Source organism: Rhinopithecus roxellana, chromosome 5 (genome assembly GCF_007565055.1).
Source record: "Rhinopithecus roxellana isolate Shanxi Qingling chromosome 5, ASM756505v1, whole genome shotgun sequence".
Classification (NCBI taxonomy): Eukaryota; Metazoa; Chordata; class Mammalia; order Primates; family Cercopithecidae; genus Rhinopithecus; species Rhinopithecus roxellana.
This window is the reverse complement of record NC_044553.1, coordinates 92,074,450-92,091,827: the sequence shown is the minus strand read 5'-3', so window position 1 is coordinate 92,091,827 and position 17,378 is coordinate 92,074,450. Positions and strand designations below refer to the sequence as shown.

General features: G+C 35.0%; 1 protein-coding gene across 2 annotated transcripts in view; it reads left to right on the top strand.

Moving 5' to 3' along the window:
• The window catches only part of SLC38A6 (solute carrier family 38 member 6), a 64,993-nt gene extending 47,851 nt beyond the window's left edge, over nucleotides 1-17,142 (top strand). Inside the window, exons 7-16 of one of the 2 annotated variants that reach the window (XM_010354642.2) lie at nucleotides 1,452-1,534; nucleotides 2,018-2,076; nucleotides 7,866-7,931; nucleotides 8,168-8,221; nucleotides 10,050-10,129; nucleotides 10,777-10,877; nucleotides 15,135-15,259; nucleotides 16,417-16,561; nucleotides 16,670-16,764; nucleotides 16,947-17,142. In XM_010354642.2, the coding sequence (XP_010352944.1) occupies nucleotides 1,452-1,534; nucleotides 2,018-2,076; nucleotides 7,866-7,931; nucleotides 8,168-8,221; nucleotides 10,050-10,129; nucleotides 10,777-10,877; nucleotides 15,135-15,259; nucleotides 16,417-16,561; nucleotides 16,670-16,764; nucleotides 16,947-17,027 (889 nt within the window). In that variant the 3' untranslated portion in view covers nucleotides 17,028-17,142. The remainder of the gene's footprint in view (nucleotides 1-1,451; nucleotides 1,535-2,017; nucleotides 2,077-7,865; nucleotides 7,932-8,167; nucleotides 8,222-10,049; nucleotides 10,130-10,776; nucleotides 10,878-15,134; nucleotides 15,260-16,416; nucleotides 16,562-16,669; nucleotides 16,765-16,946) is intronic. The other variant, XM_010354643.2, reaches the window with a different exon arrangement.
• The last annotated feature ends 236 nt before the right edge of the window (nucleotides 17,143-17,378 follow it).

Sequence of the window (17,378 nt, the reverse complement as noted above, 5' to 3'; positions counted from 1 at the left end):
ATATTTTTGTTTACTAATTTTGCTATATTAATTGCAACAGTCTCATTATTTCTTTAATTAGCATCAATGATTGGATTTTCTTCATATGTATTTCCTAATTGTATTTCTTTCATGAATTGTTTCTCCTTTACATACAAATCTATTGAGGTCTTGGGGAATTAATTAACTTTAACTTTTAAAAATGTCTACATATGTGTCTATCTCACATTGAAAAATTGAAACCACATATATGCAAACAAGGAGAAAATAAAAAAAATTGCTTATATTGCTATCACATAAAAATGTCTACTTTTTGGTATTTTAAGTATATCCTTCTGGCTTTATATGTGCATCCAGTTTTGTTTTCTTCAATGAACAAATACAAAATCATGTTAACCTACCTTTTTCTCATTCTGTATTCTAATGCCTTTATATGAAAATTTTAATATTTTACAATTGGTAATTAATGCCCTTTCCTGAAATTTGGAAAAATGTATATAGAAAACTATAAAGAAGAAAAATGACCTACTATTTTACCACCCAGAGATAATGGCTATCAATACATTTTAGTTTCTTTCCATTTTTAATGCATCTATGTTTTTCCTCAAAATTATCATGCTGTATACACACACATATGATGTTTACTGAATATTCAGTATATTTTATTTCAAAATTATCATGGTCTTGAAGGTTTGTTTTCAATTTTTATTATTTTAAATGTTTTCAGTAAACATCTTTTTATAAAAGTCTTTGTTCTTCAGGAACAGAAAACCAAACACCGCATGTTCTCACTCGTAAGTGAGAGTTGAACAATGAGAACACATGAACACAGAGAGGGGAACATCACAGACTGGGGCCTGTCAGTGGGTGGGGGGCAAGGGGAGCGGGAGCATTAGGACACATACCTAATGCATGCAGGGCTTAAAACCTAGATGACAGGTTGATAGGTGCCGCAAACCACCATGGCACATGTATACCTACGTAACCTGCACATTCTGCACATGTACCCCGGAACTTAAAGTAAAATAAAATAAAATAAAAATTTACAAACAGTCTTTGTTCTAATTATTTTTAGTAGTCTTTTATAAAAGTGTTTTCAAGTATATAATTATTTGAAAATTCTTTATCTCTCTTGCCAAATTGCTTTCCAGAAAGGTAATTTATATAATTTGCATTTTCACCAGCTTTTTGCACACCTCATCACTCCTCACTAATGTTGACTATTATCTTATTTTTAAATATTTATTTATTTGGTAGTTGGAAATGGCATCTCTTTGTTTTTATGCATTTCTAAATGTAAATTCATTAATAAGAATAATGGGATCCCACAAGAACATTTTAATGAAAGGAGGTGGGCTTTTCCTAATGGCTGGTTGTAATGGTTATAACTCTGTGTGTGTGCGTGTCTATGCGTGTGTGTCAGAACAAACAGTGGAGTCCCATGCCTAAAGTGAACTTTTTTTTTTAAATAGATATTGGTATCTTGATGGACAAACACTGCTAATAATCATATGTGTTGGCATCGTGTTCCCTCTTGCACTTCTTCCCAAAATAGGTAAGTCTTTATAGAGCACATTATTTGTTTAGAGAAAGGAAAGAAGGGAGGGAGGGAAAGAGAGAGAAATATTAAGGGGCTTTCAAATTTCACAGTACCACATTTTTGGCAGAAGCATGGTGGTTGTGAATAATTTTAAACTTGGCCTTATTTTAGGTTGTTCAGCCTTCAGCCCTGCCTAGTTAACCTATTACTTGGTTTGCAGTAGTATTTTGTCTGCCCCACTAAAATAAAATCTTTACGGCGGAACATTAAAGAGCAGCCTTTCCTTACAGTGTACCATTAGTGGTAAGCCAGTTCCAATTCTGCTGTACAGAGCTACATAAATGATCTGTGACAGATAGTTGGAATGTTGTTATTCTGAGCTCTAAGCCCCAGATACCAACCACTGTAATAGAAAACATGCCTAAGATGTATAGTTTTAGTTGTACATTAAAATCACTTTCCTTATAAATTGCTTTTTATTTTACTGTTACTTTACAGGCTTTCTTGGCTACACAAGTAGTTTATCATTTTTCTTTATGATGTTCTTTGCTCTTGTGGTAAGTTTAAAATATAATACATTGCTTATCTCCTCACTAAAGTTGGACTCATTGTGTTAATGTCTTTCTTTTAACTGTTTTGTGTTGGGAAGGGTATCTCATTTTATTTCATTGTGTTATTAAAAGCACTTTTGTTCCATTAAATTATTTCCTTCATTGTATCTATTTTGAAGGGGCTTAGGTAGAACAGCATTTCAAATTCAGCATTTCTTGTGGTTAACTAGAGAGGAGAGCATGCCAATTCTGTTAAAATCTTAGATGGAGTGTAATTCTTTGTGTAAGCGTATAAATTTATTCCTGTACCATATTGTATGAAGAATCAGTCTGGTTCTAATCTGTAAAATCTATTTGAGACTAGTCATCTTAATCTTGAAACTTTATTCCATTAATGAAATAAACAGAGCTTCTGGGACTACACTGAGGAGATCTAGTAAGAACTGGATTGCCTGAATTCTCCTATTTTGTCTGGTTTATTTAGCATAGATAAATTCTCATAAAAACACTGCTGCAAATAAATATTTTTCTTCACATGTGGGATATATTCCTTATGTTTTAATTAGCTCATTTTTATTATATAAAATTATCAGATGACAAATTTAACTTATTTTGATATTATAAAATAATATAAAGATAAAAGAATTTAAATTTATTTCGTTCAAATTCTTCTAAAACATCTTAACATTCTAAAGATAGTACCTTTGTGTGAAAAAGTCTTTTTTTCTTTGTATAGCAGTTTATTCCATAATCAGTATCTAAATGTCAAACCTTAAGTAGAATTAAACATTTTTAACGTTCCAAGAATATACATGTCCAAATGAGCTTTTCATGAGCTTGGTTCAACTCTTTCTTGTTTTTGAAAATGCATGAAAGAAAACAGCCATATGTAAGACCAGGGCAGCACATCAGTAGTTAAGCCATATTATAGAGCCAGATTTCAAAGCTGTCAAAACAACCCAGGGTGCATTTAACTTAGGCTAAGCTATCTTCTGAGACACAGGGATAAAATAACTTTAAATTATTTAAACAAAGTGGAAGTGACTCTGATTTTAGTGTATATAAGCATTTATCCTCTATTGAATGCTCTTAAAACTAAAAACATTTAACAATGTTTGCATTTAATCATTTGTTGAATTTAACAACATTAAAATCATTCCTCTTCTTCTCTCCGCAGTTGTCTGACTTACATCTTACAAATAAGTAAATTGAACATACACTTTGTAGGCTCCATATTGAAAAAGAAAAAAACTAAATATTTCCATCATAATTTGATTGTTGAGAAGTGTGGTTAGAAGTGGCCTGCATATGCAAATGAATGTATGGATATTAAAGAGAATCAGTGTAGATAACATACTGAATTTTTCTCTCACAGATAATTGACAATGCAATCATTGCATAGGTAGGAGTAATTGAGTTTTCATAGCCAATAGCTTAAAGCAGATTAAATGTATTGATATGATATGTTTACTGCAGTTTTGTTTCTGTCATGACAGATACTCTTTCATTCAATGCAGATTTCTACTGTAGCAGTCATATGGAAATAATACCCATATTCTACATTTATTGTAATGCCTTATAAACCATCTGCTCAGATTTTTACCTGTGAGCACAGTTTAAATTTAATCTACAGTGGGGCAATGAAGAACACTCTGTATGCTTTTTTATTTTTTTATTTTTTTTATTTTTTGTTGAGACGAAGTCTCGCTCTATCGCCCAGGCTGGAGTGCAGTGGCCGGATCTCAGCTCACTGCAAGCTCTGCCTCCCGAGTTCACGCCATTCTCCTGCCTCAGCCTCCCGAGTAGCTGGGACTACAGGCGCCCGCCACCTCGCCCGGCTAGCTTTTTGTATTTTTTTTTTTTTTATTAGAGACGGGGTTTCACCGTCTTAGCCAAGATGGTCTCGATCTCTTGACCTTGTGATCCGCCCGTCTCAGCCTCCCAAAGTGCTAGGATTACAGGCTTGAGCCACCGCGCCCGGCCCTGTACGCTTTTTTAAATACTCTTTTTAATTGGCATGTTTATTTTATTATTTATTTATTTAGAGACAGAATTTTCCTCTGTTGCCCAGGGTGGAGTACAGTGGCACGATCTCAGTTCACTGCAACTTCCACCTCCTGGGTTCAAGCAATTCTCCTGACTCAGCCTCCCAAGTAGCTGGGATTTCAGGTGCATACTAATTTTTTTTTTTTTTTTTTTTTTTCTTTAACTAGAGATGGGGTTTCACCATGTTGGCCAGGCAAGTCTTGAACTCCTGACCTCAAGTGATCCACCCACCTCGGCCTCCCAAAGTGCTCGAATTACAGATGTGAGCCACCATGCCCAGCCGCCATGTTTATTTTAGATTCTCTGAATGTTAGCTTTTAAAATACATAGTGGTTAGGAAAAGGAAACATATGTATACTAACCCAGAATTTTGGAAGGATACCAATTTTTCATTTATTATTTTTGTCAATATGTGTTTGTAAATATGTATAGTATTTATATCACATTTTAAAAAAATCAGTTCAGAAACTATTATTTTCTTATATTCTTTGAATAATATAAATTAAAACCTATATTTTATCTGTTCTCCCAGATATGATTTTCATTTAAAAAATGTAACCTAAATTTTTGCCCCCTCTAAAATATTTTACAATTTTAAAAATAAATTTTATCAGTGTCTCAGAATGATACCAACAAGATGGATTTACCTTTTTTGGTAAATTTACTTTTTTTGGTGTATTTTAGAACACAAACGAATTACCATTCGTTCTAAAAGTTCTATATTTAGTGCAGATTAGTATTCTAAGCAACGTTTTAATAAGTCAGTAATCCAATTAGACAACTTTTTTTTTTAAGAGACAGAATCTCTTTCTCCATTCACCCAGACTGGAGTGCAGTGGCATGATCATAGCTCACTGCAGCTTCAAACTCCTGGGCTTAAGTGATTCCCTTGCATCAGCTTTCTGAGTAGCTAGAACGACAGCCGCATGCCACCATGCCTGTATAATTTCTTTTTTCTTTTTGAGACAGAGTCTCGCTCTGTCTCCCAGGCTGGAGTGCAGTGGCGCCATCTCGGCTCACTGCAAGGTCCGCCTCCTGGGTTCACGCCATTCTTCTGCCTCGGCCTCCCGAGTAGCTGGGACTACAGGCACCCGCTACCACGCCCGGCTAATTTTTTGTATTTTTAGTAGAGACAGGGTTTCACCATGTTAGCCAGGATGGTCTTGATCTCCTGACTTCGTGATCCGCCTGCCTTGCCTCCCAAAGTGCTGGAATTACAGACGTAAGCCGCCTCGCCCGGTCAGATAATTTTTTTTTAAATGTTTGTAGAGACAGAGTCTCATTATGTTGCCCAGGCTAGTCTTTAACTCCTGTATTCAAGCGATCCTCCCACATTGGCCTCCCAAAGTGCTGAGATTATAGGTGTGAGCCACTGCACTGGCCTGAAATAGAGAATTATTTAAATGGATTTTAGTCAGAAGCTTTCCTTCTACTGAACACTATGTTAGACATTTTAGGGTGTGGAAATTTAACTGGACACTAGTCTTAAGGATCTGTCAACCTAGTAGGGGAGATAAATTTCTTTTCAAACATAGAGAACAATGTGTGCAATATATAATTAAGTATTGATATATTTGCTTCAGAATAAGAGTCTCAAGAGTTGAGAGAAGAGAAGGCTCACTGAGAGCTAGAGTAAAGGAGGATTTTAAAGGAAATACAACTTGAGTTGAGCCACAGAAGATGCAAAGGGCTTACAGCAGAGAGCAGGAAGGGAGGCCTTTTGTGCAAGTGAACAAATATTTTTAATACTTAATCTCCTTTTTGCTTTGTCATTCCAACCCCAAGACATCTTCTTACCAACCTGAGCAAGGACTTCCTGTTAATCTTTCCTCTTTGTTGTTGGGTCTCGTTTCACTCCCGTTCTGTACTTCTGCTTTGTGGAACATCATCTCTATCCACCCCATACCACCATGCAGGCTTGGAGTTGGGATGGATCTTTGCAGAGAAATTAGCTGTAGTAACTAAACTATTAATATAAAATCAGGCTACTACTTATTTTTTCTAATTAATAAAAATTAATGATAATATTGCATTTTGGAGCATTGCTTTGAAATATTTTGATTTGAAGGCTTAAGAAATAACAACTGATAAATGAGGCAGCTCACATACAGAATTTATCAAGGTACATGTTGCACAGCAAGTCCTCAGTAAATGTTTTTTTCTGCCAACACTACCATTGTTAGTAAGGGGAAAATATAAGAAACTGAATTTGGGCCAGTGCAGTGGCTCACACCTGTAATCTCAGCACTTTGGAAGCCTGGGACAGGCAGATCACTTGAGCCCAGGAGTTCGAGACCAGCCTGGGCAACATGGCAAAATCTCGTCTCTACAAAAAACACAAAAATTAGCTGGGTGTGATGGCCACGCACCTGTACTCCAACTACTTGAGAGGCTGTGGTGGGAGGATGGTTTGAGCCTGGGAGGTGGAGGTTGCAGTGAGCTGAGATTCTGTTACTGCACTCCAGACTGGGTGACAGAGTGAGACCCTGTCTTAAAAAAAACAGGAAAAGAAACTGAATTTGGAGCAGTTTCACCCTCACCCCATCCTCATCACCCTCACCCTTTTTTTTTTTTTGAAAACCTATCAAGATAATGATGGTGAGATTATTGCTTTTGATTTTGCTATTTCCTTTTGGTAAGTTGACTGTTTCATTTTATGTCATATTGAAAACTTACCTAGAAATGTCAAAGCAACTTGTCCAGTTTATCCTTATACAGTAATTTTTTTCTTGGTGAGTTTTTTAATTAAAAGTGATTCTTTAGTTCACTCCTTAACTTAATTCTAAAAGTATGCGTTTGCCTTATATTTGTTTTATCACTGTGTAAAATTTTGATTAAATTAGTCAAAATCCAAAACTAGGTAAATACAAAGTAGGGATAGAAATAGTGTTTACGTATTGGTCTCCTACAAAGGACAAATACTTTATTCTTTCTTGTCCCTTTGTGCACTGGGATTCAGCCTGGAGCAAACATTTACAGAGTAATTATGTGCCCTGAAACAACAGCAACAATGGTAATATTGACAGAGCCACAGCTATAGATCTAATAACAGGATGGCCACAATTAAGAGTAAAAACGTGAAACATTTTCGTTGATTAATTCTGGGAAACAGCATCCCTCTGGATTTCTTTTAATGTTTTTGTTTTGTTTTGTTTAATTTATTTTTACCAGCTGGAGTTCCCCAGCTATATGCTCTTATTCCAGCCAGCTTTCTCCACATTCGCCAAAAATAATTCAAATCTGTAAAAGTAAGGAGGGGCAGCACTTAATGCGTACCTCAGAAATCCCTGAGCTCCTCCTGTGTATAACGTCTCTACTTCTTTCTTCCTGTGGCCTTTCCGTAAACTGCTATTAAATGTTTCTCTATTCACTAATACCTACTCCACAAATAACCATATTCCTATATGACAGTCACTGAAAACATCATGTTCCTATTTTTAGTTGCACTTAAAAAAAAATGCCTTGATGATGTTGGAATTTTGAAAGTTGACACAAGAGTACCCTTAGTCTTTAATGGGGGAGATCTCTACTTAACACCCTGCAGTCTCCAACCCCCTCCCTGCCACAGGTGACCTTGTTAAATGTTGACCCCATTCTAACCAGGAAAAGTCACAGAAGCAGAGACTCTTCTATTAGCATCTGATTTGATATGGTATGAGACTATTGGAATGATACTGACCTATTTAAATTCAGTTTCTTATTCATTTTATAAGAAATTATCTGAGTGCTGATTCTGTTTACTTTTTTAGGTAATAATTAAAAAATGGTCCATCCCTTGTCCTCTGACATTAAATTATGTAGAGAAATGCTTCCAGGTAATAGCTTATATTTTCTTTTCAGTTTTTTCCTTTATATTTTAAACTAAAAAGAAAAGAAAGACTAATGATTCTTTTCTGATTAATGAAAAAGTAATGGCTATATTGCATTTTAGAACTTTGTTTTGAAATACTTTGATTTGAAAGCCTAGTAATAATAAATTCATCATTTTTATTGATATATTCTGAAATTTAATGGCTGTTGGTTTCTTTTTCCCCTCAATACTCTTAAACAGATTTCGAATGCTACAGATGATTGTAAGCCAAAACTCTTTCATTTCTCCAAAGAGGTGTGTAAGTTATTAACAGATACTTTTAGTTGATTTTTCACATTTCAAGTTTTAAGAGGTTTGTGTAACAGGGTCTCTTAGGTCTTTGTACCTGTAACTAATTAATTTTCATGAAAGTGCTAAGTATAGGATTGCCTACCAGAAGAATACTATTATTTAACACAGGGTGGCCTATTATGAAACAGCCACCTTTTTTTTTTTTTTTTTCCCTGGCATGCCTTTAAATGGAGCCTGTTTTAAATGGGCCTCTGCCTAAAAGAACAGATTTACCGAATGTCTGGTCTGGCCAATAAGGTCCTCTGTGTATACAGACTTCCTGTTGCCCTCTGGACTTGTAAAGCTAAATAGCCAATTATATCAAAAACTCTTCCCTTGTGAGTAGAACCTTGGTCTGTAGCTAAACAGCCTCATCATTGGACTAGGGATTGAGCACTGCCAATATATCTTCTGGCCAACATTCCAGAGTTGAAATTTATGATGCCAGGAGTAGAGAGACTAGGAGACCAAGTCCCTTTGCCTTCTCTAAGAGCTGTAGGATACTGGAAATGCCTGTAAGAGCCCCTAAGCATCAGCAGAAGAGACAAGAACTGTGACATGGATGGTCTCTGCTTTACCATTCTAGAAGAGCTCAAAGTCTTCCCTGTTGCTGCAAGCTTCTTCGTCTATACTTTCTGACTCTGCTGAAATGCTATTTTGTATAGGTCCCACATGCTAGAATCCCCCCTGCTCATGTACAACTCTATTACTGAAGACTGTTGGCGTGGTTACTTCACCATGCAGAATTTTCCTTTTTATCTCTAGTTTTTAAATGAGAAATATCTCTCTGGTCCAAAAGGGAGATTACCAAATCTTTTACATGGTAAAGACCTCCAGGTGCCTTAAAGATCTAGGTAGGATAATTGACAAGCCAGGAAATTGAGCAATATATGAAATAGAGAATTTGTGAATTAAACTCTCATTTTCCTAGTCCAGCCTCAGGAAACACTACAACTTCCTCTCTCCTAAACCCCTTCAGATATTTAAGACTCTAGGCATTTTGTCCCAAGATAGGTCTTCATTTCTGGAATTTCTTTTGTTTAAGAGCCTAAAGTTAGTTAAGTGGAAATTTTTTTAGAGCAGAAATGAAAAAATAGATCACCATCTTCTATTTGGTAAAGATGGTATTTTCACTTAAATGATAACTTCTTTTGCTTTACTCTGACTCTTAAGTATTCTAATAATAAAAAGAAAACAAAACCTTATACTTGTATATTACATTGGATCTCTTAAGAATTTGTAGGTCTAGAATAAATGATATTCATTCTCATTGAAAGAGATCCTAATCAAAGATGCTGGCAATATTAAAATGTGATTAATATTTTTGATATTCCCTTGGATTAAGTTCATGAAAGCAGGTTCAAGAGTATTAACTATTCGTGCTGCTTAGAGTAAAAAGATACGTTTAAATGGTGCATACATTTAGAAGACTGAGAATTAAAAAAGAACATTTCTAAAATGTTATTTTTATCTCATTTAAATATTATGGAATTTTTAAAATCTTATCCAGATAATGTAAAAGTCATGACTGTAGTAAAAGCAACATGGTATAGGAAACCAAACAAAAAATATTCTGGCTAGTACAGGCAAGCCCACTTCAAATAAAATATTTGCTGGTGATCACAAGTGTTTTCTCTTTTAAAAAATTCTTATTTTATAAAGAGAGGACTCATTAAAGATGAAATAAATATAATCAAATTGATTTTTTAAAGAACTGAGTTTTTTGTCAAATGAAATAATGGCTTCAGTAGAGCGACATTTAATAATTTTGTCTTTTTAAAATTTTTTTCAGAGTGCGTATGCCTTACCAACCATGGCTTTTTCATTTCTCTGCCATACCTCAATATTGCCCATATACTGTGAACTTCAAAGGTACTGTGGAATCCTGGAATATTTTAAATATATTGTGTTTCTTTTTACCTCTAGGGCTTTCAGATTGAATGACATTCTCTTTTATTAATCCTTTCCTCTCATCAGTGGATCCTAAATGTTAGTTTAAAACAAAACAAACTAGAGTTAGTTCTGTTCAAGGTGAGAATGTTTCCTACAAGTGTAATCTTTGAGGCTGGCTCACACCTGTAATCCCAGCACTTTGGGAGGCCGAGGCGGGTGGATCACCTGAGGTCAGGAGTTCAAGACCAGCCTGGCCAACATGGTAAAACCCTGTCTCTACTAAAAATACAAAAAAATTAGCCGGATGTGGTGGCGGGCACCTGTAATCCCAGCTACTCATGAGACTGAGGCAGGAGAATTGCTTGAACCCAGGAGGTGGAGGTTACAGTGAGCCAAGATCACACTACTGTATTCCAGCCTGGGCGACAGAGTGAGACTCTGTCTCAAAAAAAAAAAAAAAGAGAGGCGTAATTTTTGTGTACTAATTTCAAATGAGGAATTCTAGTGTATAGTTATTGATGAAGTTGTTCTTGAATGAGGAATTCTCTCTACCAGCTTAGGACATACTTGCTTCTTTACGTATAATTCAGATCACTTATTCTACCTTTGCCATTTTTGTCTTTTAGTCCTTCAAAGAAAAGAATGCAGAATGTTACCAATACAGCAATTGCTTTAAGTTTTCTCATTTATTTTATATCTGCACTCTTTGGCTACCTCACTTTTTATGGTAAGTACATTTTAAAATTATAGATGACAAAATAATAGTTACATAGATGGCCTCACGCCAATGTATAGACTTTACTTATGCCTTTTATTACTAAGTTAACTTGTTCAGGTCACCAAATTACAATGCAGAACTGTGGTAGTTCTTGAGGCCTGAACAATTGGATTATCTTTCTTTTAGAAAGGTAGTTCAGGTTTAAGATTAATGACTTCTTAGATGAAAATTTTCTTAAACACTTAAGTAAAATGTCAGGCTTAGGGACATTGATTCTTCCTATAAGAAAAAATGTGTAATTTTAATGATTCTGTTTTTCTTAAATTTTGAATTCAATATATTAGTCTAATTCAGAAATGTGGGGGTTGGGTGAGTCAGTCATCTTAATTGCAAAAGAACAAGTTGAGAAAGGAAAGGGTTTTACACTGGACTATAGCTGTATACTTAGATGTCAGACATCTCTGCCTTCAGACCTAATTATCACAGGATTCAGCAGATGTGCATTCTATGATGCACCATGACCTTTCTCCTTAATTATTTTTACAGGTTCTTTTAAATTTATGCAACAAAAATAAAATTGCATTTTATTTCTTTTGCAAAAATGATCTGCTTTGTATGTTGATTTTTTTTTCCTCTTCTGATAAGAACCTCAAGAAAAAGTAAAGTTCTGTGTACACCATCAGGAAAAGCATTATTTCCAATGTGAGCATAGTGCCTGCTAGAGACACTACAAAGAAAGTTAAAACAGATTGTCTAACTTTTCTGCTCATCATTAATAAAACAAAATTACTTAAATATATAAACTTTATTTTTAGATGTTGGGTTTGTTTTTATACAGACGAACTCAATAAGACTTTTCTGTGTCAGTAAGATACTATAACAGGGTCTCTTGGGATCCAAATATGTTTTTTATAGTGGAATAGCTATATATTTCTTTTATTAAAATTGCCACCTGGCACAAACACTGTTACATTTAGGGATCCTCAGCAATGAGAAAAAGTCCAAAAAAACTGACCTCCTTCTTCTCCTTATGGATAAATATAACTATCTGGAAGAAACCTCAGATGGCTTGCCAGTATCCAGTCTGGCTGAGAAATTGTTACATGAATCACCATTAGGTGCTTAGAAGCTGTATTAAATTGTAGCTGTATTAAATTGAAAGGGATGTGGAGGAGGGATGGAAGCTAATACCTTTATTGAGCTAACATTTAAGCAAGTGTCAGGTATTTTATATATACTGCCTAACTTAATCCTTATAACAACTCTGCAAGCTAAGTGTAGGTTCATTTAGGTTGAGTAATTAGACCAGATACTTGAAGCCATTTAATAGTGGAATTGGGATTTGAATCTAGTTTTGTCTCTCTCCAAAACCAGTGCCTTTATTGCTGTGCTGTCGCCTCAGAAACTGTGCTGTAGAAGCCAGATTTCCTTTATTCCAAGTTTTTGTTAAGGTGATCGATCTTTTAGGAAAAATATGACTCACTTAAGCTGTAGGCATCCATCTATGTATGTATCTACGTGTAATCTATCTATCTAACATTGTTGCTTGAACACAAAGGCTAAAGGTTTTCATCATGTAGATGGTATGTTTCCTAGACAGGGATTTGCTTAGTTATCAAGTAAAGCCATTATGTTGTCTCTGATTTAATCCCTTCTCCACCAATGCAAATTCTTCAGAGTATGCAAATTTTATATAATGGAGAAATACACATCTAAGAAAATCACATGCTAGGTAGGTAGGCAGATAGATGGGTGGATGAATAGAGAGAGAGAGAGAGATAGGAAGAAAGAATAAATGATACAAAAGTAAGTTCTTCAGAGACAGAAGAGGCAGATATTGATTTGCTCTTGGATTGTGAATCATAGCCAAGAAAAGCCTTTGATCATATCTTTCTATCAGGATAACAGGAGCTTTGTGTCATAGGAAGAAATTGCTGATGGAACCTGAGATCTTATCATAAGGGCTAGCCTCAACTTTAGGCTTCTAATTCGTTTTACAGATGAGCAACTAAAGCCCAGAGAGGCAAAGTGACCTGTCACAGAATTAAAGGCAGGTGTCCTGAATACTAATCCAGTGTTCTTTCTGCTACTTTGTGATAATCTTTGTAAACTTAATACCCTGTTTGACAATGTGTATTAAACAGGACCGCCTCCTGACTTCAATGGCATATATAACTTGCAGAGCACCATTAGGCCCTTTCTGAGATTTGTAGAGATTTGTCTGAATCCGGGGAAGCATGCAGTACTCTATCCCTCACATATGTTATGGCTCAGTTAAGAACACAGAGTGACTGGCTCAGAAGAAGGGTTTTCATCCTGGGAAAGTAGAAAGTGGACATGTGACATCTATTTTGAATTTGTAATAAATCTAGTTCTTCAAGATTCAGGAGCTGCTTTGGATCCTTTTATGCAGAGCTCCCAAAGCTTAATTTTGAAATCTGTCAGATTAAAGGGACCTATAGGTATGTACCTAGATTAATGATACTTGCTCTGATTACAGCTGTGAAAGAAAGAGAAAAGGGTTCCTCTGGTGAGCCAGGCCAATGCCCAAATGTTGCATAATGACCAGGCCATTTAAAAAGTCTATGAGGTTGTTAAGCAAGAAGTGTTAATAGCTCATTTTATGATTCAGAAAATGGAAATAAAATAGTTTGCCATATTTCTCCAAAGACTCACAAGTATCTCACAGATTTGGAAATAGAATCCAGATTTCCTGGTTCTTCTTAGTCTCCTACTTAGTCCAAATCCCACATTGTGTAAAGTATGTTTTTGATACTTTGGACAATTCATTTCTCTCCTGTTTCCATTATCACTAGTCTAGTTCAGATTCTCTTTACCTCTCAGTGATTGTAACAGTAGCTGTTACGCCTGTTTGGGGTCTCTTTTTCTTCCAATCCATACTCCTGCTTAGTTCAGATCATAATACACTGTTCTTTGTAAGTCATTGTTGCATTTCTGTGGCGTACCAGATTGAGGCCACACCATGCAGAACTGTATTACTAGGTCTTAAGTGCATTTCCAGCCCTATCACCCACACACTGTTTCATCCACTCTAGTACTTACTAGACCACTTATTTTCTCAGATGCAAATTCCCTTTGCTTTTGTTTGTGCTGCTCCTTGCTCCTAGAGAATCTCTTCCCCCACATCTTTGAACATCAGCACACACGCATTGACTCATGTAATGTTCTCAGTAACCCTATAGTTCAGCATATTACCATCCCCATTTTAAAGATGTAGGAACTGAGAGACTCAGAGAAGTTAAGTTGCTAGTAACTGGTGGGATTTAAACGTGTTCTGTGTCATCACAGTTTAGAATCTCCATAGCTCTTGTTTAGAACTCTCTGGCCACTACATGTGTGTATCACACTTTCTGTCATATCTATATGTATTCATCTTATCTCTTCTTAAAGTTCCCTGAGAACAGAGGTATGTTTCCTTTGGTTGTTGATTTCCCTCAAAGAATCCTTTCTAAAACACTCTCAAATTAAAAAGCACCATTCTATTTTAAGTACAAACTGATACTTTTCCACAAAACACTGATATCCAGTGTTTCTGGCACCCTCAGTCTTCTTTCCCCTTGTCTTGAGTTGAGGTGAGGGAGACATTGTGAGAATGCAAGAACGCTGTGGAGCAAAGCTTGGTTGGCATGTATAAATCCTATTGCTGACCACCACACACTGGCGTACTAAGTAAGACATTTCCCTAACACTTCTCTTTTTTATCTAAAACATGAATCCACAGATGAAATATAACAAGCACCAAACTCTGAGATTCTAGAAAACACTGGTATTGAGGAAAAGATACTGGCTCTAGCACCAAAAAGAAGTAGGTGTATGGCACTGCCACTTTGTGTTGTGTGATCTTAGGCAAATCATTTAACACCTTTGGACCTGCCTATGTGTTAATATTGTTATCATAGGGACTAAATTCAACAACACATGTGAAAGCACTTTATAAACAAACAGCACAAATGGTCAAACCCTTAGATTATGGAAAGGTTCCAAAGAGATAATTTAGTATACCTATTCATTGTCATATTTTAATTTTAGAGGTTCTGCTCGTTCTGGTTTTTATTAAAAGAAAAAGAGTGTTGGGTTTCAAGAAGATATTTAATTAATGTCTCTGTTTCATAGGCTAGGGGAAAGGCCAGGATTTGGTAATGGGAATCTAAAATCTGTTATCATCCATTAGTGCAAAGGAAAACAATTTTTTTACTATTGATATATGAGTACTTTATAATGTAATCCTTATTATTTTATCTACAGACAAAGTGGAGTCAGAATTACTAAAAGGTTATAGTAAATACTTACCACATGATGTTGTTGTCATGACTGTGAAGTTATGCATACTATTTGCTGTGCTTTTGACAGTCCCTCTAATCCACTTCCCTGTAAGTACTCTTAAAGGGTTTTGTTGCCTAGTATGGATGCTTCCTAATAGGGCAACACTAATTCTTTGCAGAATAGAATGCTTGAATCATATCTAGTCTTGTATATGTTATTCACTTGTCAAGTAATTGATCAAAGACTTCATACTTGCATATGGCCCCATGAAAGCATAAAAATAACAGTGAACCACTAAGCTAATTTGTGCTTTTTGAGATTTAGTTTAGCTTTCCGTTCTCCCACAGCATTGTTTCCAATTTAGAAACTATAGTTCTTCTAAAGTTTTGGGGTTTTTTCCCCTCTTTAATTCTGTATTCTGTTTTCAAAAAAAATGTGCATGAAGAGGAAAAAGTCAAGTCAGCAAAAATAAGCTCCTCTGGTTTATTGTAAATTTATTTTCACTTAAGCATTCTAGTTCAATCTTGATCAAAATATTTTATTTGCTCTAGAATTGTAATTCAAGGGGCAAAACAGATTTTCATTGCATCTGGTTGCTATACATAAGAGTCTTAAGAATTTCTGAGAAAATGGCAACAAAGGCTTTGGGTATAAATGCATCTGCATGGATGTCTTAAGTCTCTAACGCTGAGTTTTGTAAGAACTAGGCCTTCAAGCCTCCTCCCTGTGTGGGCTGCAGTGCCAAGATTACAGCAGGGACTGGATACATTTTTTTGGGATGTGACCGCCTGCTGTTCCCTTAGCAGTGGGAAGTGTAGTGAACTATTTTTTCATATTTACAGGCTGTAAAACATAATATAAAATAAAATAGTAAGTGATATTTCTTTCCCATGGCATGATGTCTTTTTCTTTTATAAATTGTCTGTTTTTTTTAATCTGTTGAATTTAATGAAAATGATTCTTTGAGATTTTTTTCATATTTGTATTATTGGTAATTTAAAAAAATTATGCAACCTAAAAAAATTGCATGTGAAAATTTTTTCTAGCATTAAAGCTAGGTATTTTTATGAAGCTTACACAGAAGGGTTTAGTATATAATCAGTTTATGTGTATAAACACCTTATAATAATAGTTTATGCTGTATTTTTGGAATCTAAATGATATACGAGGCAAAAATATCATGGTTATTGTATATGTTTCTCTCAGCAAATATTTGGACTTTGACATTTCCTCTTTGCTATATGTTTCTTTTTCTGTAATATAGGCCAGAAAAGCTGTAATGATGATGTTTTTCTCCAATTTTCCATTCTCGTGGATTCGCCATTTTTTGATCACTCTAGCACTCAATATTATCATCGTTTTACTTGCAATATATGTTCCTGACATTAGAAATGTATTTGGTGTAGTTGGTAAGTTTTCTGTTTCAAAAAGTTCACATAATAAAATTGATAAAATTGTTACCCAGCCTCATATCTGAATCCAACAATATCCTCTCTTTTTTTCCCTCCAATTTAAAGGTGCCAGTACATCAACATGTTTGATTTTTATATTCCCAGGATTGTTTTATCTTAAACTTAGCAGAGAGGATTTTCTCTCGTGGAAAAAATTCGGGGTAGGTTGTTTTTATTTCTTTCTTTTAAGACTTCTATTTTAAGAAATAGTTTGTCAGTTTATATTATTTTACATACATCAAGAAAATCAATATATTTTAAAATATAAAATACATTATTTCAGACAGTAGAGGCTTAACAAATAATCTAATTGTGTTTTTTATATTTTTTCTTGTTTCTACAGGCATTTGTTTTGCTCGTCTTTGGAATTTTGGTTGGGAATTTTAGTTTAGCACTCATCATTTTTGATTGGATTAACAAATAAAAGAAATATTTCCTACTTCTTACAAGAATAATGTACCTCTATATGTAAGAATGAATTATTCTGGAAGATACCCTGGATGAAAAATAACATTTTAATAAAAAATATTAACAGAAAAGCAGAACAAAATGGCAGTGGGTATGGGGAAGTAAGAGTGTAGCAGTTTTAATCAAAAAAAGAAACAAACTTGAAATGCTTTTAAACATATTGGGTCAATCTTTTGTTTTTTAAATTAATATTTTTAATGGTAGTTTTATGTTTGCAGAAATCCTGAACAGAAAGTACAGAGTTCACATATACCTTTTTATGCCGACATACAGTTTCCCCTATTATTAACTCATGTTCGTGTGGTAC